The sequence below is a fragment of the Electrophorus electricus genome, chromosome 11 (genome assembly GCF_013358815.1).
Source record: "Electrophorus electricus isolate fEleEle1 chromosome 11, fEleEle1.pri, whole genome shotgun sequence".
Lineage (NCBI taxonomy): Eukaryota > Metazoa > Chordata > Actinopteri > Gymnotiformes > Gymnotidae > Electrophorus > Electrophorus electricus.
This window is the reverse complement of record NC_049545.1, coordinates 2,540,343-2,564,580: the sequence shown is the minus strand read 5'-3', so window position 1 is coordinate 2,564,580 and position 24,238 is coordinate 2,540,343. Positions and strand designations below refer to the sequence as shown.

The window sequence follows — 24,238 nt, the reverse complement described above, 5'->3', positions numbered from 1 at the left end:
GTCATAATGCCGGCTATCACCCGGGCAGGCAGGGAGGAGGCGGGGCGCATGATTCACAGAGCACCGCTATGAACGGGTCCATGCACCTCCCCGAACACTGGCATGGCTGGGGTGCTGTGGAAGATGCTTTTAGTGAGCAGCGCACACCGCAAGCCGTCATTCGGTGTACAATGGACACTGGGACAGTGAGAAAATGAAGGAGACCCTCTAACGCATTTCGAGGCCCTCCGTCGTACTAGCAATCCGCAAGATGTAATCTACCTGGAATCAACCGAGTGGGCGGTGGGGTGACTTTATACAGCGTGATGCGGTTTTAGCCTATTTGCTGCTGCAAGAATGGGTTCACAGGTTGTGCAAACGCTACGCCAAGGGGTCTGGGCTTCATTGACCGGTGGATGGTATCATGACCCAGACCAGAATAAATTCAACAACTCATGCCATCTTTATTTATGGATGTTTTTGCTAATGTTACCGCTTTCTCTACATTTGGTAAGTAGCCCCGTGTGTCGCAGGCCGACTGTGCTGTATTTTTCACCAGTGAGATGCATCATGAAAATGAGTCAGCTGTTAAACAGTAATTCATATTAAGCGAAATAAGTCTGAATAAGAATACGTAGTGGAACACAGTGGGTTTGTGCTCCACACGTTATTCGCGGAGACTACCACCAAGCCGGCGTTGTCGCATTTTTCTCCGCATGCTGTACAGGTGAAGGAGGAATTTAATAACCTGGGTACCGCTGCGGTTAGCGGATCATGCTCTGACAATAAAAATCATACGCTTTTGAAGAGTTAACCCGAAAGCAATTACCAATACATTTGAAAACACACACGTATAGATTTTAGTTGACGAACATTCGCTTTCACAGCCCTTCAGTGCACGCTGACGGCACCATCCAGTGCTTTTTTTTTGCTCAGTGGCTGACAGTTTTAAAGGGCCCAATTAAACTAGCTCAGTAAATCATGTGAAGCGTCATCCTTTGTAGTCTACTGCACTTTTAACAGGACTAACATTTTAATATTCTTCTCACCATTCATAGAACAAATCCTTAATGAACTTAAAATTATAATTCAAAAATTTAATCATTTATTACTTTTACACATATTCTTAAAACAACTGTATACCCAGACTGCAACAGTTTATTGAGTATAACCCAGTATTTTGATTTTTCTTCTTCTACATATTGTTTATAAACTAAAATTACATTTTCTTTATAGAGTGTTTACTTATTTAACATAACGTATTTTAATCTCTGGCTTACTTTGGAGAAAGGCTTGGACCATTGTTTGTGATGGCATCATTGAGACTTCCTGTGTGTGTGTGTGTGTGTGTGTGTGTGTGTGTGTGTGTGTGTGGCTTCTCCACTACTGTTGCTCAGGCACTTCCACCCACTACCCTGGTCCTCAGTATATACTGCACATCAGTGACAGTTCTCTTCATCCTCATAAAGATGGTCAACTATCGGCTTCATTTGATGTTTGATGAAGGTGACATTGTAGCTCAGAATAGTATGTCTGACATCAGCAAAGATGTAGACAAAAAAAGTGATGCGTCTGACTCCTGTCTTCCAGCCACCTTGAGGTAACACATGAGTGTCATAATAGTCTTTCTTTCTTTCTTTCTTTCTTTCTTTCTTTCTTTCTTTCTTTCTTTCTTTCTTTCTCTGAATTATGGAATATCGTTAGTACCCACTGTATAGTAACTGCACAAGTCAAGTACCACTGAGATGTTTTAAACAAAAACTACGAGAAGCTCTCTTTGGCCTTTGCACGACTACATTTCGTTTGTCTTTCGTCTTGGTCTGTCAGACTATTATAAAAGTTTTAAAGCTCTTCAATAACATTTCTTTTATCCTCAGGAAGAGCAGCACAGCCCCTGATAGTGTTGCCATGGCAGTGCTGACTAGAAACAGGCCAAGTCCAATTATCCAAGTCACTGTAAAACAGACTGAAACAGACCCTGGACTGATTGGGGTTAGTAATCTACTGATTCTTTAAGAGAGTCATTATTCTTTAAAAGAGTGACTATTGAATATATTGTTTACCAAGTAGGATGCAGTTGGAAATCCAACTGGAGCTCAGTGTTATTTTTTTTTATCTTGATAACTGTTCAGGAGTGCCCAAAGGAGGATTCAAAGAACACAGAGGGTACGTAATATTCATAAAACTACATTATACCATGATACTTGAGCTCCTCACAATTTTCAATGGTTCATTTACATTTTCTGCTTAATGTAATGTCACACTGCTTTTATCTTTGAGACCTTCTAGTGTGTGACAACTCTCTGGCATTTTTTTCTAGATCTGTTGGACTGGGTTAGAGTTGATATGCATGACTAAAGTGTTCTTTTGAAATGGTAATTTATGGGTAACTATCCAATCCTAGATGAGTTCATGTTTTATAACACCCCCTCATTTTTTATCGCAGTGCAAATGGCTTTCTGTAAGAAACGTTTAATGCAATAGAGAAGAAGAAAAATCCTGGTAACCAGTGCCAGGATTGATTGTTAACTTAATTCAAGCTTATAAACGTGTGGCATGCATGTTATGTGAGCTATAGCTAGTGCAACATCCAGTAAGGTCTACTCAGATAGAGAGGATCAGGACTGAGTGTTCTGCAAATGTGAGAACTAAGGGCTGGTGATTGGTTGTGGGCAAAATAACCTCTGACCCTCCCAATCAGCTTATGCTCCAGTGAGACAAAGTATTCTGTAAAGTCAATTCTTTCCTCCTTTTTTATAGTTATGTCATTAAATTAGGTGACAAAATTCGCACTGGATGTCTGTGTAACTTTTGTAGGACAAGATGACACATCCTCTCAAAAGAAGCCTAAGGAAAAAGCAGAGCCTGAGGAGAGACTGACCCCTGAAGACGGATTCAGCCCCAGTAGTGACCAGTCAGCCCCACTCTTACAGGGGGAGCAAAGAGAGCCAACCCATGGGGACATGGCTCATGATGGCCTGCCCCTATCGGCTGGCAGTGAGGAGGAAAGTGAAGAAGAACCAGAGGAAGAGAAACCACTGCATCCAGATCCCAACAACAACAATAATAACAGCCCAACTCCAGAACTCACACAAGAAGGGCAGGGGGAAAGGAACTCAGAGCAGGTGTACTGCTCGGATGAGATTTCTGTGGTGCAGGTTGACAACTCAGGTTCGTCCGCACACCTGGACGAGAGTGACACAGTGAAGATCATCATTACAGTGAGCTGTGACCCACAGACAGCAGCTGAGCTGGAGGAGTCGGCCCACCTGGCTCAGCAGGAGACGGCAGCGGCAGGAGATGGCCCCGTCAAAGTCCCTGTCGTCGCATTTGATTTGCCCCACGAGGACAGAGAAATGTTGTGACCAAGACCAAAAACAAGAAACGCCCATCTGTAGGGAGAAGTCTGCTCAGCAACAGTCTACGGATCACGAGATACATGTCGAGGACGAGACAGTTAACTCTGCCTCCACCCAGGGCTGCCAGGCAGCGCAGTCAAATGAAGATGAGGAGGAGAAGCCTACTCCACATCTGACTAATAACAGTTCTTCTGGCATCGATGTTAACTCCCATCCTGAAGAAAATGAGCCTTCCGAGCTGAAGTAAACACTGATGGATTCTTGCAGATCCTTCAGGTTCAGGAGGGTTGGTGCAGGTGGAAGGACACACATAAGAGGGCTCAGCATCGACAGTGGGAGAGATGCTGTCCTGATCGACCATTGGACCAAAGACAAGTTCCAGACCATGACCTCCTCCAAGTCAGATTTAGAAGCCAAAGAGGGCCAACTGCCCGATGAGTCCAACTTTGTTGAATTTGTATCACTCTTGGAGTCTCTCAGCAGTACCAGAGGCGGAGGAGCTACGCAGACTGAGGATGCATTGAAGGAGGAGAAAACAGACAGAGAGGGTGAGTCTGGAATCTTCTCTTGAGCATTGGCACTAGTGGAATGTCATATGCCTGAGAGGTTTTAGGATGAAACAGTAGCATATTGTTTTGTGTAAAACGTAATTCTAGAATTAGAGAGAAAACAGCTTGTTTCCTAAACATGAAACCGAATCCTTACTTGGGCCACACAATTAATTAATAACAGAATCAACAGGTCTATATCCAAGTGCAAAGAATTTGTATAGAATATCTCATGTTGTAAATTGTTTCAAAGACTTATATGTGTGTGATAACAGCTGAAAATTAGAATGATGTAAATAGAAAAAATGCTGTTTGTCAGCACAGTATGTTGGGCTGGTTTGGCATGATGCAAAGAGAAAGAAGGCATAGCGTGTAGAGAGCTGAAGTCTGTGTGTAAAGAGAGGAATGTGTGTGATCAGAGCACTCTGTGTGTGATCAGAGGGCTGGAATCACACATCAGTGCTCTCAAGGCAGTGTTTACTGTCCCTTACTGGCAGTAGCAGTCACTAGGGCAGGTCACAGTGCTCCAGTGGTGAACAGTGTACAAGAGGGTTTCTGCAACCCTCTCTTCAAATCATTCTTTTTGATCCTGTGTAGAACTAAACCATAGGGTCTGAAAATATCAGCATATAACTACATTCTTTGACATTGGCTGTGGAATTATGTTAATAGATAATACTATCAAAAGCCTGCACACAATAGTTTCAAATAATAATAATTTCAAATATTCTGCAGCAGTGGGTTGTAGTTAATAGTTTGTAATAGATAGGAGTGTAACAATCAGTCTGCCATCTAGACTTAATTTGACTATCAAATACAAATATGCACACTGCCTAATAATTTTACAGATATATTCTCTCTTCCAAAGGTTTTGGTAATGTGTTTTTTTGATGTTTATATGACTTTTTCAGGCAGATGATTTGTAGCTCTGCCCTTAGTGGATTTAGGGTTCGTATAGAAAGGCTTTTACAAAGCTCCTGTTTTCTTTAGGTGTTACAAAAGCTTACTGTAAACCCAAAGTTGTTTCTTTGTTTACATTGCAAAACGTGTCTTTTATGTGAGCGTATTACTATTTTTGATGCTCCTGTTGTTTCCAAAAGAGACCACGGTGGCCATGAAGAATTAGAAAACACAGAAATGACTGGACAGCAAGGACGCCCAAACCCTCCAAACACTCTGACTACAGACACTCTGCACACCTTTCCAGAGAAACGGATTCCTATCGTGTCTCCTGATAGGTAGCAACTACTTTGCTTAGTAAAGTCAGTCTGATGGATTTTTAACTACTAATGAGTTTTGAAATTATCATCTGAATGGCAAATTAGCAAGATACCTTTTTTTATGTTCTACGTGTCAATGGGGTTTTTATTCTTGCTTACTCATGCACTACAAAAGCTATCCTGAGTCGACATAAAGGCTTTTAAAGTTTTTCTCATTTCTTCTAATTTAGTTATAGTCAGTTCCAGGAATTTCCAGGGCTGTAATGCTGATTATCATAATACTGCTATTTGCAGTATAATAATGCAGTGGCCACAATATGATGCATTTAGGAGTCAGGCATTTTTATTTACTTTCCATATATAAGCTCATATTTTTATTTAAATGCTTTTTTTATATTGAGCAGCTCAGGCTGTGATTCCACACAGGAATGTGGTGAAAACATGCCTCCTCCAATAAGTAGTCAGTGTTCCCTCACCCACGCTGGGCACGCTGCTCCTGCAGTAATGCCGTGTAATACGCTGTCAGGACACTGCAGAGGTCTCCCCTCTGCCTCCCCACAGCGCAGACATGCGACCCAGTTAGGAGGCGAGGAGCACAATGGCTTCCTTCCCTCAGTACCAGCATGGAGCCAGCTGGGATCCCAGTGCTCCTCGATGCTCTTCCCACCTGAATCCAAGCTGCTAGGCTGCGCTTGTACCACTCTCTGGATCGCAGTGTTTATAATGGAGGATTACACTGTAATTCCCATTAAGCTGCAGTGGAACTCTGAGAATGTGCTGTGTACCTTTGCAGCCCCCAGACAGATAAGGAAAGGGATCCAGACTACGACTCTCTGCCCTCTCAAACCTCCCAGTCAGAGAGCTCCATGCTACAGGTCATCTGTAGACCAGAGGCAACATCCAAAGAGCAAGCATACACCTTTCACACAGTGCACAGTAAGTGAAAAATGAGGACAAAAATGCCAATGACAAAATTAAAACATGACACAGATAGTCAATGCTCTTTTTATTTCACTTCTAAATGAGGAACTGGCCTAAAAGAAAATGGGACGATGTTTTTCAGGAGACGGCCTCGAAGGCTGTATAATGAAAGAGCATTAAATTTACCTCTTGGAGCTGAACTCATCACGGGCAACATATGGTATGATGAAAAGCCTGGGAAGAGTTGCCAACTTCCGTCAAATCCGTACTAAAATGTTATGTTAGTTGTCATCGTTTAACAAAAACACCAGTGTTTCAACGTCAATAGTGAAATGTGAACCAAAAAAAACAAACCTACTTGTTTAAATTCCATTTTTGCCTTTGGTGTCAGTGATCTCCTTTCCACGTCCTCAAACTCTGAGTGCCAGGATGGTTTAGTGGGCGGTCACTCGGAGTGCCCGTTTCAGCACTGCATTACTCCAGCCCACCGGCTCAGACCCCGGAGGACCCACCCGGAGGTCTTTCAGGCAAGAAAGACCCTTCAGCGGATCATGCATTATAGCAAATAGATCTTTGAAGAGTTCACATTGTTTTGTACAATGAAATGCAGTCCAGCTCTAATGCTAAATTTTTACAACACAAGTTTTGCAAAGTAACGTATGAACTACAGACTTCAATGTGGCTTCATGGTTTCACTGTAGGAGGAGGATTCTCTTAATGAATCCTCTGACACATCTACTCAGGAAAAGCCCTCCCAGAAGCTGTACTACAAGCTCAAAATTTTTCCCGGGAAATGGGTCAATGTCTTGTACGATCGGCTGACCTTGACGGCGCTGCTAGACAGGTCAGAAAATCGCTGTTGCATATTCATTTGAACATACAGCCTTTGAAAGGGAAATAAGCTTGTATGATTTTTGCAGGAATCAGGACATGACTGAAAACATGGTGGCAGTCTTCCTAGCTTTCCTGGTCGCTTTTCTGGGCTTTGTTCTCCTTAACCAGGGCTGTTTCAAAGACTTTTGGGTTTTCCAGTTTTGCTGTGTCATCGCAAGCTGTCAATACTCCTTACTAAAGGTAGTGTAGCAATCAGAATATATATGACCCCTTTATGTAAATGGAAACCCAGTACACTGCTGTGAACTAAACCTGTTCATGTTTTGCAGAGTGTTCAGCCAGACGCAGCGTCGCCTACGCACGTGAGTTCCATAGCAATGACCAGAAAAGTGCCGAGTGTGGTGTTTAGTGGGGTTCACTGCGTACTCATGACGATTGGATGGCTGTTCTTTGCAGGGACATAATCAAATCATTGCCTACAGTCGAGCTGCCTACTTCTGCGTGTTCTGTGGCCTTATTTGGATTCTGGAATTATTGCTGAAAAGATCAGACCTTCCTGTGTCTACTATGTATGGCATTACAATTGTAATGTCAGACAGCCTTCAGTTTGTGCAGGATGTTTTAATTGGTAAGTATTGTGCTTAATGGAGCAAAGGTTGATGCACTTTATGGTAGTAAATCTGGGAGCTAATGAGAGTAAAAGACAAAGTGCAGTAAATAATACCACCCTGCTAAGCAAAGTGATACTTGTTCCATTAGGAGAGGATGAAGAGGATATTGTAAATTAAGAGGCATGTGTGTGTGTAGCGGTTTTTGTTGCTCCTGATGTCTATATCTGATTTATCCTTTTTTTCTTTTAAGGGTTTACATACTGCTTCCCGATAAGCTTTCTCCTTGGCCTTCTCCCACAAATCAACACCTTTATTATTTATGTTTTAGAGCAAATCGACATGCACTTGTTTGGTGGGACAGGTCTGTATCAGTTTCCCACAAGATGGTGAATTTTTTGTGCTGTATAAGGAAAGTAACAGTAGCTTGTAATTGATTGTCCTTCTTCTGCTTAGCTGCAACCGGACTCTGTTCAGCCTTCTTCTGTATAGCGAGGAGTCTGATGGCATTGATTTTACTTTATGGATTCTGTTTCGGTGCCCTGAAGGTATGGCTAAATCAGAAGCATACACCATTATTATCATAAAAGATATGTAACTGTACAAAGTATGTACCTTCACTCCAGTAATTCACTCCTCACTGGTTGGTGACTTCACAGGAATAAAGAAGTTTTAAAAAATGACCATTGATCAAAGAGGCCCCACAGAGATTTATTGATCTCGGAGTGAAATTTTAAGATGAATTTGGATGCATGTGTATTTCAGTGAAGAGCATTCATTCAGTATGAGTAGTACTGCCAATGTTGGTATTCGTGACACCTGGCTCAGCAGCTTGAGCTAATGGAAATATTCACACCTGAGTGAAGAGCCAGCACACTCTTCAAACATACATACGGCTCTGTAGGCAGCACTCCTGACCCAGCAAGTTTAGTTCCAGCCCTAATCAAACACACAAGGAGCAGTTTTGGTCATTTCAGGATTTGTCATGGTTCATTCATCCAAGGTCTCGTGTTGTTTGAACTGCAGGAACCGTGGGACGAGCAGCACATACCAGCCCTGTTCTCGGGGTTCTGTGCCCTGCTGGTGGTCCTGTCCTACCATCTCAGTCGACAAAGCAGTGATCCCTCCGTGCTCTTGTACGAATTCACTATCGCTTTGGCTAAAATGTTACATCATCATATGCAGCAAGTGCAAGAATTTAGCATCGTGCAACTTTGATGAATATATATGGCTTTGTTCTCGTTACTCAGCTCTTTGATTAAGTCCAAACTAGTGCCAGCACTAGGGGATGGTGAGGCAGAGGAGGAGTGTAGCGAGAGCGCAGATCCACTTCCAGACAAGCTCAGCCGCTCAGTGGTGAGGGCTGCTATTGTTCATACACATACAGGAGGGCTGGAAAAATGATGACATAAACCTTCATTGCAATTAAAATTAAATGAAAAATAGTGTGTTTCCTCATGGAAAACAACCACTTCTCTCATGTCTTTTCTTACAGAGAGAAAGATTGATCTCAGATCTGGTTGTCTGTTCCATTGCTTCAGTTTTAACTTTCGCAGTTACTGCCAGTACAGTCTTCTTGTCCTTAAGGGTGAGTTTCACTGAGTAAAAAAAAACAAAAAAACCCAACAAAAGTTAAAAAACATAATGCATTCAAAAACATGTCAAGGGCCATGCAATAGCTGGTACCAAAGAGGATACTGTATCTTCATAGTCATAGTACTATGTGATGGATGCTACCAAACTTTCACACATTTCCCTGTGTTTCAAACACAGCCCTTTGTCAACATAGTGCTGTATACCCTGGCAGCGACCGTGGGGTTTGTCACCCACTACCTCCTCCCTCAGCTGCGGAAGCACCACCCCTGGCTCTGGATCTCCCACCCTGTGCTAAAGAGTAAGGAGTACTCCCAGTTTGAACCCAGCGGTGAGTGCTGCCCTCTCCTGGATCCCCCTTTTGGAAACTTTGTCTTCTGTGCCCATGACACAATTTAGCTGCACTGTATGAGTAATGCTTTAGCAGTAGATTAAGATGAAATATGCTAATCGTGCTTAACCATTTCTCTGAATAGACCAGAGGCAGCGTCTGAAGAGGATGCACTATTAATTTTAGTTTTACAGGCTTTGCTCTGTTGAGTTTTTCATATATAGTCATGTACAAATATAGGTATGCATGTTGTAATTAGCACTATTGCTTTGGCAAAGCAGTGTTTAACTGTGCACATCCGCTCTTCAGAGGATGCTCAGTTGATGTGGTTCGAGCGGCTCTACGTAGGGCTAGTGAGCTTTGAGAAGTACATCGTCTACCCTGCCATTGTCCTCAGTGCTCTGACCACTGATGGCTTTGCGCTCAGTCACAGGACAAAGCTGGGTACACAGTAAGTATCTGAACAGTGATGGGACTAGAAACACACTGTAGATTACACTGATGTTTTATGAAGTTTTAACACAGTAAAGACTTGCAAAATGGAGCTAATTATGCCATTGAAAAGGATGAGTCCCGTTAAGCTAAGGAAAAGCAGATTTTTTGTTCATTAGATATTTCAAAGGCTCAAAATGATTGTCTTGCGCCTGTATTTTGATGTTAGCACTGCTAGCAGTCGCTGGTGCATCCACTCTCGTGTCTAAGGCTCCCTCGCCTTACTGATGCCTCTTTGCTTTGCTTGGCTGTGTCTCGCGCCCCTATACCTGAGTGGCTCAGGCGTCTGTGTCTCGCTCCAGCTGTGATGTCTTGTTGATGACAGTTGCTGGGATGAAGCTCCTGCGCTCCTCTTTCTGCAATCCCAGTTATCTCTTCCTCACCCTCATCTTTACCATCATCTTCTTCGAGTTTGACTACAGCAGGGCATCCGAGACCTTTCTACTCAACTTCTTCTTAATGTCCATAGTCTTCCACAAGGTACATCGTGCCACACCACATGGGATACATAAAATGTATAATGACATTGTGGACTGTGTGTGGGAGAGCCAGAGAGCGCCAGAGAGTGAGAGCGAGAGGGAGTGTGTGTGTGTGTGTGTGTGTGTGTGTGTATACACACACACACACACACACACACACACACACACACACACACACACACACACACACACACACACACACACACACAAATGCAGAATGCCATACAGTTTATCCCATTAGTCACAAGGTGCAATAATATTCAATGCTTTTCTTTTAGGAAAGTGGCCATTAGGCCTCTTAATCAACAGGTGAAACCTATTTTTAAAAACCGTTCCATGCATAGCGTCCTGCTACTGCAGAATTCAGACAAGCTACACCATTTCTTTGCCAAGTGCTGAAGTGCTGAAGTGCTTAATAACCTCAAGAATAACAGCCTCCGTTGTACTGGCATGAGTCCCAACATGCCTTTGTTTTGTTTCCAGCTCTGGGAACTTCTCAATAAACTACATTTCATTCTGGTGTACATTGCACCGTGGCAGATAGCATGGGGCAGTGCCTTTCACGCCTTTGCTCAGCCCTTCGCCGTCCCACGTATCCTTACATTCTGCCCTTTTAAATATGTACAGCAGGAAAATGCAATGTTTTTACCATTAAGTTGATGTCGGTGGATTTTTGGTTTAAGTGCCTGGCGACGGTAGCGCTGCTCCCGGTCGGCCTTTCTTCACTTTAGCGGTGTCCTTAACGGAGGAGCTCAGATTCAGCCATGCTGCTGCTGCAGACCCTGGTCACCACACTCTTCTACACGCCGCTGAGCCCGTTCCTGGGCAGCGCTATCTTCGTCACCTCCTACCCGCGGCCCGTCAAATTCTGGGAGAGGAACTACAAGTAAGAGCCTCCTGCTTTCTCTCAGGGTCATCGGGCATGCATGCATGGCTGTGATTTCAAATGTGACACACAGCTTTTCAAGGCCTCCTCTAAGATTGGGTTTGATTTATATACTTTGTAAATGGTGGTTTAAGATAGACACAAGCTTAATAAATGGTTAAATTGGGGATTTTATTTTTAAGTATTATTTGCACCCCTGATGTCACACACTAGGCAGAGGGCTGTGGCCAGAGCTAGACATGGTTTAGTGATGCTGGTTTAGCATATCTCATGAGCCAAAATGTTGCTGTGGCCTAGCTTGAATCTGAACGTTGATTAGGATGAATGGTTCATATGCCATCGTGTCTTTGCACTTACTTTTCTGCTTCATTTTCAGCACGAAGCGCATTGATAACTCCAACAGCAGACTGGTGTCTCAGGTCAACAAGGAGACTGGTGATTAACGTCTTATTGTTTGATGAATGACATGCTTAATGCTTGATCAGATACATGCAATGTGTTGATAAATATAAGGTTCCTATCTGATAATCAGCACAAATTCTCCTTCTTAAGGAATGTTGTTTCAGGGTTAACTAATTCATACTCAATCCATTACAGTCGAATAACGCATTCAAAAAAAGAAACACAGTTGTGCCCCCTCCAGGCTGTGATGACAACAACCTGAACTCCATCTTCTACGAGTACCTGACACGTTCGCTGCAGCACAGCCTGTGTGGAGACCTGCTGCTGGGCCGCTGGGGAAACTACAGTGTGGGTGACTGCTTCATCCTGGCCTCGGACTACCTCAACGCCCTGGTGCACCTCGTCGAGGTTGGCAATGGCCTCGTCACCTTCCAGTTGAGAGGCCTTGAGTTCAGGGGTAAGACTCCCATGTACTAGACAACACCGCAAAGCCGTAAGACTCTGAATCCGGCATTTCAGACCCCCATTTTTTTTTACATGCCAAACTATAATGTACATCACATTTTCTACTATGGCATCTGGATTTCTATTGTTCACTTTAAGGATTTCACTCCTAATTTCTAATATTTAGCATTGTAAGGTCACTTTGAAGATTTTTTCCTTAATCAGGGCCATTTTGACCCAATTTGGCCGTTCAGCTGGAATGGTTCGGCAAAGTCATCGCACGTTTTCCGTCTCGCCCGCACGTGTCAGGCACGTACTGCCAGCAGCGAGAGGTGGAGGCCATCACGGAGGGCGTGGAGGAGGACGAGGGTTGCTGCTGCTGCGAGCCCGGCCACCTGCCCCACGTGCTGTCCTGCAACGCCGCCTTCGGCCTGCGCTGGCTGGCCTGGGAGCTCACCACAACCAAGTACCTGCTGGAGGGCTACAGCATCAGCGAGAACAATGCCGCCACCATGCTGCAGGTGTATGACCTGCGCAAGCTCCTCGTCACCTACTACCTGAAGGTACCATGCCTCGTCACCATGGGTTACCGCGATGCTGCTACATCAACTGCTGTTACTGGCTTTACGTAATTTGTTTGTGTTCTGTGCTTTTATCTTTTTTTTTACTTTGCGTGTGTTGTATTATAATGCGCCGACTAGACTCTCTGTCACGTTGTTCCTGCCTTCAGAGTATCATCTACTACCTGGTGATCAACCCGAAGCTGCAGGTGTGGCTTAGGGAACAGGCCGCGCACGAGACCCTGCAGCCTTACAGCAAATGGCATCACATCGAGAGGGACCCGGCCGTGTTCAGCGTTAAGATCGACGAGGACTATGTTCACTGCCTGCAAGGCGTCACCAGGGCCAGCTACTGCAACGTCTACCTGGAGTGGATCCAGCACTGTGCCAGCAAAATGGACGAAGTGAGGGGATGTGGCTTTTTTTCCCCACTCACTAATTTTAGTGACTGATACCATTTTACCAGATGAATTTACCAGATATATTTATTATTAGTATCTCCTCTTCTGGAATGTTGTAATTTCAAGCTATTATTAGAGTGTGGATGACTAACATTGGCCCTAGCAAGTTACTGCAATGGATGTCTGTTTTATGCTTCAAGATCAGAATGTGATTTCTCATAAATGTAACTTGTATGAGTATTTATCTGTGCAGAAAATGGCAGGGAAATACAAAACCTGATTTTTTTTGACAGCATAATTTACAGATGTAGCTCAAGAAAATAAGGCTTAGCGATGAAACTTTGGCTCGCAATCATTCTGATTACACGTTTTGAGGCCTAAATAAATTTTCGCATTCATCTGTGGCGTTAAGGTTGTTGTCTTTCCCCAGCCAGTGGAGTGTGATGAGGACTCCGCCCTGGTCACGCTGTGTTTTGCTCTGTCTGTGCTGGGCAGGAGGGCACTAGGAACAGCCTCACATAACATGTCCAACAGGTACTCTTCCAGCTCTAGTGCGCCTTCTTTGGTAGCCACTATATTGTACATTCCCTAGTTTCTCTGACGGCGTATTAAACGAGCAAACTCATATCTCATAATGACTGCATGAATATACAGGAGTGGTTTTACACTGAAAACATTATATATCTTTTGACCCATCTTAAAATGGTTTCCTTTTTAGTTTGGAGTCCTTCTTGTACGGATTTAACACCTTGTTTAAGGGAGATTTCCGCATTGCGATCAAGGATGAGTGGGTCTTCTCTGACATGGATCTGCTACAGAAGGTGGTGGCACCTGCTGTGAGGATGAGCCTGAAGCTTCACCAGGTAGGAAAGAGAATGCTGGAACGTGGTACATATTTCTGGGAAGGCAGGCGAGGGGAAAATGAAGGCAGAAATAACTTTTGATTGGGCACCGCTGACTGTTGGCACTGCAAGTGCATATTTACTTCATGTTAATATCTGTAAATCTGACTACTACGACTACCACACATCTGTACAAAATAGACCCGTTGAAGGGAAACAGAAAAGAACGGAGGGTTTTGGAAGCAGCATAGAACAGAGGCCATGCTTCCCATAACTTACCGCGCAGATTTCTACGATCTCTATGTGCGCTTGCAGGACCACTTCACGAGCCTGGAGGAGACGGAGGAGCCGGCTGTGCTCTACGAGGCCATCACCACGTATAGGAGCAGTCTGGTGATATGTGACGAGAGCGACCCCGCCTGGCGCAGAGCGGTACTGTCCAGCCAGGACACCCTTCTCACCCTGCGCCACATGGTGGACGATGGCACTGACGAATACAAGATCATCATGCTATACAAACGCTACCTCAGCTTCAAAGTCATCAAGGCAAGACCACGAGCTCCATCTGTCTAACCTTCCTTTAGTTAGGATGCAAGCAGCCTTCATACATCAAAAGGAGTTTATATGTTTGCTGACAGGAGTCCCAAAGAGAAATACTTGCTGCGCTCATTAGGTTGAAAATGAAAGTTTCTTTTGATGTCCCTTGCTAGCAACCCTTCTTTGAGAGATCCTGGGGGATGGTCCCACTCTCCTCTGTTTACCTTGTTGATTTGGAGCTTAGCAAGTAGAGATCTCTAGGAGGAGGGTTGGTGAGCCTTGCTAAAATCCAGGAACCAATCAAACAGGTGTCTGCTGTGTTAAGAAGTTAAGAGAGATGTTTGGAGAAGCTGACTCATTGAAAGCTGAGCGCTGGTTTACCGCGTCCCTGGCATTAACCTGTCCCCCCCATTGCACACGCAGATCAATAAGGAGTGTGTGCGAGGGCTGTGGGCTGGCCAGCAGCAGGAGCTGATCTTCCTGCGGAACCGCAACCCCGAACGCGGCAGTATCCAGAACTCCAAGCAGGCCCTACGCAACATGATCAACTCGTCATGCGACCAGCCGCTGGGCTACCCCATGTTCGTGTCTCCCCTCACCACTTCCTACATGGGCACGCACAAACAGATGAGGAGCATCTGGGGAGGCGCACTCAGTTTAGAGAACATCCGCTCCTGGATCTTCTCCAGGTGGCTCCGGTATGTGTGGCCCAGGGCTAGGTTACGCAATTGGAACAAATGCACCGTCCTGCTTCTCTCGAACCTCCTTTTGCCGAACCTGTATTTGTGTCATCTCCTCCTCCTCTGCTCAGGGTGAGGAAGGACAACCTGACGAGCTGCAACAGTGGCATGAATATGGAAGACGTGGACTGTGCTGGATCTTCCGTGAGCCAGACACAGAACTCCATGACCTCCCAGAGCCTGAGCCTGCACCCGGCCAGACAGCGGACCTCTCACTCCAGACACTACAGCACAGGTCTGACCGCCCACCCCAGTCAAAACAGCAGCAGTCAGACATTACTAAATATACGCACACAACCTTTTAAAGACGTTTTAGAACAAGAAAATGTTTGGACAGCACACAAAAACGTTGCTTCAGGTGAAGTCTTTTGTGCTCCCCTGCAGGGCGACGGGAGTACCGCAGTCGATCAGTGCAGCCGCAGGGCCAGCGGCCTCCCGTCACTAGCCGCTCGGGGCCAATCCTGGACAGCCAGCAGGGCTCGCGTGGGCGGGGCCTAGCGCAGCGCCTATCCAACAGCCAGCTGTCCTTCAACACGTCCTCCATCGCCTCCGTCTTCTCACAGGCACCCCAGTTGTCGGGGGCAGGCCCCACGGCTGCCGGCCAGCAACGCTCAGGCCACGCCTCCTCATCCAGCTCCACGCTCAGCCTGCTGTTCGGAAAGCGCAGCTTCTCCAGTGGCCTCGTCATCTCCGGCCTGTCTGCAGCTGACGGGGGCAACACCAGCGACACGCAGTCGTCCAGCTCCGTCAACATCGCCCTGGGGCCATCAGTACGCTCTGCCACCCATGCCACGCAGGTACGCCACTAGAGCAGAGAAGGGCTGGGAATCAGTCAACCATGAGAACTGCATGATGACTTACTATTCGCCTTGGGCATGCAAAGAAATCCTTAATTTCTGCCCTATTCATTTTTAATGTTCTATATATTTTATATTATTAAAATTTGGAACAAGACAAATGACTTGTAAGGGCACAGTATTAGAGTAGCCAGCCTTTATAAACATAAAATCTTTGTTCTTACCAGTGGACGACGGAAGCCTATGAGAGTATAGATGCCACCTTCACAGTAGCCACGGGGCCCAAGGAGACCGTGGTGTCAGGTAGCGCTGTCTGCGGCCAGAGCACAGACAAGATCCAGGAGTACTCGTCCTCAGCCTTCCACGAGGTGCTGGAGCAGAAGGCCCCCTGAGCCGTGCCTCGCCTCCTGCCTCACAACCGCATGCCCTCACCCCTTGCAAGACATTTTTTCAACCAAAACACAGATTTCCCATTCAAGGGGAAAGAAGTCATGGGATGGTGAAGACTGAAGTTGTGGCCGAAAGCTCTTACTGCCATATACATACAACTGTTTTATTTTTGCCATACACATTTTCTGCTTATTGGTTAGAAACTTGAAATGTTTAATGCTCAATGTTTTCAAAAAAGCTATTAACATGAAGTAATAGTTTGAGGAAAATATCAATTGTACACAAATTGTAGTTTACTACCGGTCATAAGCTTCCACGGCTTGTTAGCCAGGTTAGCCTCAGTGCAACAACTAAAAATACAAATTTTGAGCACCATATTCTTAGCTAATGAACTACATTTGTATACATTTTGACTTTCCACAAGCCATTCTTTTTAGTCCCAGAATGGATTGCCCATATGACCCCTTTAATGTTTAAGAGCACGTGCCGTCCTAGGAGCATACACGAGTGTAGTGCGCTACACGTCCAACATTCAGATCAGAATCTCATGTTGGTTTTACATAACAGAACGTATTTGTTTCTCAGAAAGTGTTCAGTGTGGCTGGTGCTCAGTATCATACTGTAGGTAGGTGGCAAACAGCAAAAGCTTTTGTCTGTGTGCTCTGAATCAAAAGCTCCATAACACTGAAATGCAGACAGGCATTAGTACACTGCTAAAGCATGTCGACTCCCTCTGCAAAGTGAAAATAATAAACTGACTGAATGAGAGGGGCTAAGCACCCAGGTTTGGCAGAATGGCGTAGGTGTTTGAATACAGAATAAGGCTGTCAGGGTCTAGGCACAGTAAAAGTCCCAGGTTTGGCAGAACGGCGTAGGTGTTTGAATACAGAATAAGGCTGTCAGGGTCTAGGCACAGTAAAAGTCCCAGGTTTGGCAGAACGGCGTAGGTGTTTGAATACAGAAGGGGGATGTCAGGGTCTAGGCACAATAAAAGTCCTTTTCATTAAAGGCGTCCTATGGATGCACAGCACAGGACAACCATTGCAAAAAATAATAGTTTATTGCCAAGAACCATCTTTTTTTTTTTTTTTTAAATGAAGTGATGGTTAAAGGTCATAATTGTTCTTTATCACTAGGATACACGAGGCCTGAACATTGTGTTACCGTTTTGTGTTTGTGTCAGCAGTGTTTGAATGGCTCCTGAGTTGACAGAATGTATTGTGCATACTCTTGGGCATGTTACTGGGCATATAAAATGTCTGTCAAAAAAAGTATCAGCTGTCACGATCTTAACCACAACATCTTATTTTAAGGTATTTCAGAAATGATGGATGGACTCAGTTTATTACAAAGCTATTGACTGGATTATATTTCTTGGATTATAACCGTTTATAATCCAATTATATGGATTATTATCATTTTTGATGTCAAAAGGCACATTATTAAATTATCCAAATTCTTACCAATCACTACACTACCCTGTTTCCCTGTTCTAAAAGTGTTCTATTTTTTACTTCCTCCTTTTTTGTTAACATATAATTTTTAGTGACACTGTAGATTTAATAGTAACTCATAAACAAAGGACCTCATATTAATAAATGATCAGATGGAATGTCTGGTGTGTTCTGGAGAATGTGGAGTTTAGTCAAATTTGTAAGTAATTTGACTAACCAGTTAGTCAAACTGCCAAACCAGTTTCAGAGGATACTTGGTCATGGAAAATGACCAGCACAGAACAATTAGATTTCTGTTATATACAGTATTTCTTCCTGATGATGAATGATAGCCAAACAATGGCTTTCCAGATAAGGATAATTTATGACGGATATGTGATCTGTTTTTACAGTTATGGTTTAATGTTATAACAACAATCCTACATCCTAGCAAGCACATTAATTGCGGGCAGTGGAAGCTCAGTGGTTAAGGTACTTGCTTTATAAGCGGAAGATCGTGGGTTCAAGCACCAAGCTGCGCAAGGCCCTTAACCCTCAATTGCTCAAATTGTACTTGGTCATTATTGTAAGTCGCTTTGGATAAAAGCGGCAGGTAAATATGGGAATTAGTCTCTTAAACGTAAGTATCCATTTTAAATTAAAAAACAAACAAAAATCGTTGGTCTTTTCTTAAAGCCTCACTTTGGACACTTCAAACACAGTATAGGCTAGTAATCTAATAATATAGATCAGCAGCAATGCTCATACACTTTCAGTGGCATAGCACATACTGAAGGTAACAAACAAGCATGGGCCTCTTTTTCTAAACATATTTAACAGCCATGAACAACTATAGAATTTTCATTTGTGTGTGAGTCATAAACAGAAAGGACTATTGTGAAGGTTTTTCTAATAATCTAATCTATTTTTAGCAGACGAAGGTTGTCTCTGGAGGATGAGTGTCCAGGTCTTTTCTTTCTCAGACATGCTGCTTTTCGATTTTTGAAATGTCACCAGATGACAAGGGTTTACCAGGAAATGTGTCAAATGGGTTGATTTTAATTTCACCGCATTTATTGTTGCCCAGGGGACCTAACAAAGTGGCTGTTAAGTCACAAAAGGTTAACAGTAGTGGACCATCGAGAGACATGTCAAGTCTTTTAGGGAAGGCTCTTCTACAAACCTCTCTACAAACTTCTGTTGAGTGGCACTGCAATAAAGCTCTACTCTTCCTCCTCATGAGACTTGTGTGGATATGGTGTAGGGAGAGAACCAAGATCAATCGGAGAGAGTTAACAGTAATTAATGATACCAGGCAGCACTCCTTTAAAATGATTCACTCAGTATAAGTGAAAACGTTTATTATGTTAAGATATCAGATGCAGCGATAAGTCCTGGGTTCCTCCCCTAGCAGCATTAATGGTGACACAAAGATACTGGAGGGTAGTTATAGAGGAACAGATCCAGTCCACTGAAAGACATTAAAAGGTTGTTTTTTTTCTGCGTGGGTAATCCTAAATGGTGTTTAGTAGTGCTACAAATACAGTAACTAAGCATTAAACAATGAAAGAAAAGTTACAACAGACAAAAGTGACGAATTTGACTAGTAATATTGTCAAAACTGAGCCTTGAAGGTGAGTTCAAATAAGTGTTTTCTCTGAATGCTAAGGATTGTTTAATATTTAAGATGAATATGTAGGTTCTAATGTTGCAGACACAATATGAATAAATAATTGGCCTGTGTCAGTTAGAATCTTCCAACATTTATCTACAATTTGGCACAAACAGTTAAATTGCTGCAAATGAGACACCTGAACATGCATTCCAGAGTATCAAAAATCACTGTGACCTCGACACAGTGCAGTAGATAAAGGATGGATGAGCTCATGGGCCTGATGCAGATTTCTTCAAATAAAGAAACATCAGCACCCGCGAGAATCCTCCATGGAGAATTTGCAAATACTAGGCCACATTTGTCATGCCTTATGAGGTCAAAGAAACAAACAAAAAATACCATTATGAACCTGCACCTTCCAATAACACAACCATTATATACAGCACATGCTACAATTCAAGGAGACAATCCCCCGTCATCAATATATAAAACAGCTACTGAAAAAAAAAGGGTTTACAATTATTTCTTGAGTTAGTGGTTTATACAGTTAAACAAAAAGCGTAATTATCCATTTAACTTTAGTACAGTGTTTCTTGAGGACCACAAATCTAATACATAGCAAAAGCACCATTATTTCTTTCACTTGACTACAAGTTTTGTGTAACAGGATACAACTTTTCAAGAGTTTCAGTTCATGTCTACATCTTTCATGCTTAGCATATAAATTCTTCTATTCTTTTAACTGATTTTCAACTAAAGCTGTACTATCCATTAAGCACAGCAAGATAAAGATAAAACCTTTCTAACATTTTCCTCCACCTCCTAAAACATTTTCAGGTAAAATATGGTCAGGTGCATCAAAGAAAAATCCTGCAAACTGCAGTACTGTAATATATACTCATACAGTGTAATGAGTAACTCAACTATTTGTAATTAGCAAATGCATGCTAAGTATAATAAATTAATGACAATACACACAAATGTATAATTTATAAAATACACAAAATAATTAAACAAATCATGTAACTTGCAAGCATATTCAAAATAGGAGATCATATATTAAACATTTTGATTAAAGCACAAAAAATGTCTATAAATCTCTCTCTGATCTCCTGCAAAAAATTCACAAGTGGTTTCCTATACTACAAGATGTTGCATACTTAATGTTAAAGCCACAATCAGAGACTGGTATAATATCTTTTGATTTAATTATGCTTATAGCTCATTTAATTATTTAATTATGTTTATAGCTCATTATACCTTAGAAATACTATTCTGCCCCTACAAGGTTTTAATTGCATTTGACTGCTATTGCAAATATGTATATATATCTGGCTTTGTGAGGTTGTGATTGCATTTTTGACAGGCAATGCAACTAAAAATAACTTAAAAAAAAATGCACTTGCAGAAAGGATTTTGTAGGATTATAGTCAGGTGTATGATCAACCAATTATACCAAACAGGTGCTAATGATCATCAATTTCACATGTCGGTTGAAACACAGTGATTAACTGAAATATAAACAGCTGTGTAGGAGGCTTAAAACTGGGTGAGAAACAGCTAAACTCTGCTACCAAGGTGAAGTTGTGAAAGACAGTTTCATGTCACAGGTCCGACACCTGTAAGAGCAAGCCCGAGCACGGCAACAAGACACAAGGTAGTTATACTGCATCAGCAAGGGCTCTCCCAGACAAAGATTTCAAAGCAGACTGGAGTTTCAAGATGTGCTGTTCAAGCTCTTTTGAAGAAGCACAAAGAAACGGGCGAGGTTGAGGATGGTAGACGCAGCGGTTGGCCAAGGAAACTTAATGCAGCAGATGAAAAACACATCAAGCTTATTTCCCTTCGAAATTGGAAGAAGTCCAGCAATACCATCAGCTCAGAACTGGCAGAAACCAGTGGGATCCAGGTACACCCATCTACTGTCTGGAGAAGTCTGGCCAGAAGTGGTCTTCATGGAAGAGTTTTAGTCAAAAAGCCATACTTCCGACATGGAAACAAGGTCGAGCAACTAAACTATGCATGAAAACATAGGATCTGGGGTGCATAAAAACGGCAGCAGGTGCTCTGGACTGGGTCAAAATTTGAAATATTTGGCTGTAGCAGAAGGCAGTTTGTTTGCCGAAGGGTTGGACAGTGGTACAAGAACGAGTGTCTTTAGGCAACAGTGAAGCATCGTGGAGGTTCCTTGCAAATTTGGGGCTGCATTTCTGCAAATGGAGTTGGAGATTTGGTCAGGATTAATGGTGTCCTTAACGCTGAGAAATACAGACAGATACTAATCCATCATGCAATACCATCAGGGAGGGGCATCATTGGCCCCAAATTTATTCTGCAGCAGGACAATGACCCCAAACATACAGCCAATGTCATTAAAAACTATCTTCAGGGTAAAAAAGAACAAGAAGCCCTTGAAGTGATGTTATGGCCTCCACAGAGCCCTGATGTAAACATCATCGTGTCTGTCTGGGATTACATGAAGAGACAAAGATTTGAGGAAACCTACATCCACAGAAGATCTGTGGTTAGTTCTCCAAGATGTCTGGAACAACCTACCAGCTGAGTTCCTTCAAAAAACTGTGCGCAAGTGTACCTAGAAGAACCGATGCTGTTTTGAATGCAAAGGGTGGTCACACCAAATATTGATTTAATTTAGATTTCTCTCCTGTTTGTTCATTGCATTTTGTTAATTGATGAGAATAAACTATTAACACTTCCATTTATGAAAGGATTCTTGGTTTACAGCATTTTTTCATACCTGCCTAAAACTTTTACAACTCTCTCTCTCATATAATTTTCCCGTCAAAAATGCAATCAGAACCTTACAAAGCCAGAACTGTGTGTGTGTGTGTATGTATGTATGTATGTATGTATGTATGTATGTATGTATGTATATGTGTATATATAATATATATATTTCACAGCTAGTTACAACTTTTACATGTGGTTCTTTTCCATTTAGAGTTCCATCCGTTTTGAGAAATTTTCCTTGTTCTACAACTCCTGATTGTGGCTTTAAAAGTGATAATGTACTTTTTCAGCCCAAACCTGTACCTTAGTTTAAATGAACATATGTTCCTTTGTGTACCTGGGTGGTTATTTTTATATTTTAGACAAGAACAATTTTGCAAAATTTACAGAACAGATCTATAGAGCCAATCTCTTGTTAAGTTTTGTTTAAGCATACATTATCAAATATCATATCCTTGTCAACTTGTTTACAACTGGCCCACAAAGCCAGCTAAACTGAATAATAAGTGACAAATATTTCTCAGCTACGTAACAAACATACTAAAGATCTCACTGTTCATGGTGCTTTGTAGTAAATTTATTACAATAAATACAATGGGAAGAAATAGTATAAAAAAATACCAGAAATTACCAGACATGACAGTGCAAAGCAGTGTGTTCACACCAGGGTGTTTTGGGCTGAACTGCATAACAGTACTACTTTCACTGACATTATGGTGAATGACACGTCTTACATAGAGGCCTGATGGCTGGTCTGCTGAAAAAAAAACATTCCCTCCCTTTTGACCATAGTACCTCATCTTAGTCCATGAAAAACCCAACATTAATGTCTACATGTAAAGGCACTTCAGGATGGCTATAATGAAAAGCATTATTAAAAATGAATATGTCCTGGCGCTCTGATGTTTACAGATAGCACAGTCATTTCCTTATCTCTCTAGAGCGCACTTCTGATAAGCTCTTTGGATGACCACCTCAAGCCTGCGTATTTTAGGTTTGTGGGGGGGAAAAAACCCAGTAACAACAGACTCCCTACAGGAAATAGTTTCTGTTGAAATGGCATATCTAACATGTGTCTCCAAAATTGTCCCCTAAAACAAAAAAATATATATAAACAAACAAAAAACCCAACAATGAACAAAAGTGTTTCCTAAATTAGAGCTTTCAATGAAGCTTCAGTATAGTATTCCTGGCATCATCCAAGCAAAGGGGCTATCTTAGAATATGTACATGCAAACATTTTGCTTCTCATATAACCTTAAATAGGCAAATTCAAAATGGAAAGAGCCAATCCTAGTTCTTTTGTACAAATGACCATTTTACCCAACAAATTCAAAAAGCATTCTTGTTATAATCAGTACTGACTTCTAAAGGTGTTGGTCACAGACCACACCTGCCATGAGTTTATACTATTTGAAATTTGTCCCTTAAAGTTGGAAGAAATAACAAAACGATCACAGTCATTAATAAACAGCAGTCCAAGGTGAGCAGCTGAACTGTGTGCTTTTGTTTTTGGTTGTGCACTTCCGTACGTTCCTGCACATAACACAAATGAAAACGACGCACCTTCATGGCTTCTTTATGGACAGTATAAAACAGTTCTCATTTAATGGCCTGGCTTGTAGACAAAGACTTCACCAATGACTCAGGGAAAATGGTTAATCTGTGGCACTGGCCCAGTTATCATCATATGTGGACAGAGTCAGCAAAATACAGGTCAATATTTCTGTAAACCATTGAACATTTTTCACAATTCTTTAAATTCTCCAAAAATTTCAAAGGAACAAATTGTTTGGCATGCATGAGGCAGCTGAAAAATATCTAAGTAAAAAAACCTTTCCGGGAATGTCTTTTGGGAAAAATACATAAGGGTCTACATTAACAGCTTGAACATTTAAAAAATATATTCCTATATACCTTCTCATAAATTATTATTAGTAAATACCAAAAACTGAATGCTATCAAGTGACAATGCACAAAGCAAGCCCAGTCCAGAAAAGATCTTGGATCTTGGCATCAGTGCTTATGAATGCTGACCAAAAGATAGCACAAAAGCTATAAAGGAAGTGGTAAACA

The 24,238-nt window shown here is 42.5% G+C and overlaps 1 protein-coding gene across 1 annotated transcript; it reads left to right on the top strand.

Moving 5' to 3' along the window:
- Positions 1-90: 90 nt before the first annotated feature.
- On the top strand, positions 91-17,360 carry pcnx2 (pecanex 2). The gene is given in 35 exon segments (XM_035531252.1): positions 91-489; positions 1,377-1,579; positions 1,857-1,971; positions 2,112-2,145; positions 2,797-3,328; positions 3,330-3,890; positions 4,987-5,124; positions 5,900-6,046; positions 6,173-6,247; positions 6,419-6,554; positions 6,729-6,871; positions 6,948-7,101; positions 7,191-7,223; positions 7,318-7,489; positions 7,723-7,833; positions 7,926-8,017; positions 8,496-8,605; positions 8,720-8,825; positions 8,965-9,057; positions 9,243-9,393; positions 9,703-9,844; positions 10,188-10,365; positions 10,848-10,956; positions 11,121-11,250; positions 11,627-11,685; positions 11,894-12,109; positions 12,406-12,659; positions 12,827-13,060; positions 13,488-13,591; positions 13,776-13,920; positions 14,215-14,445; positions 14,860-15,134; positions 15,248-15,411; positions 15,561-15,973; positions 16,201-17,360. Coding segments are annotated over 35 exon segments (6,078 nt in total). The 5' UTR covers positions 91-336; the 3' UTR covers positions 16,366-17,360.
- Positions 17,361-24,238: the final 6,878 nt, after the last annotated feature.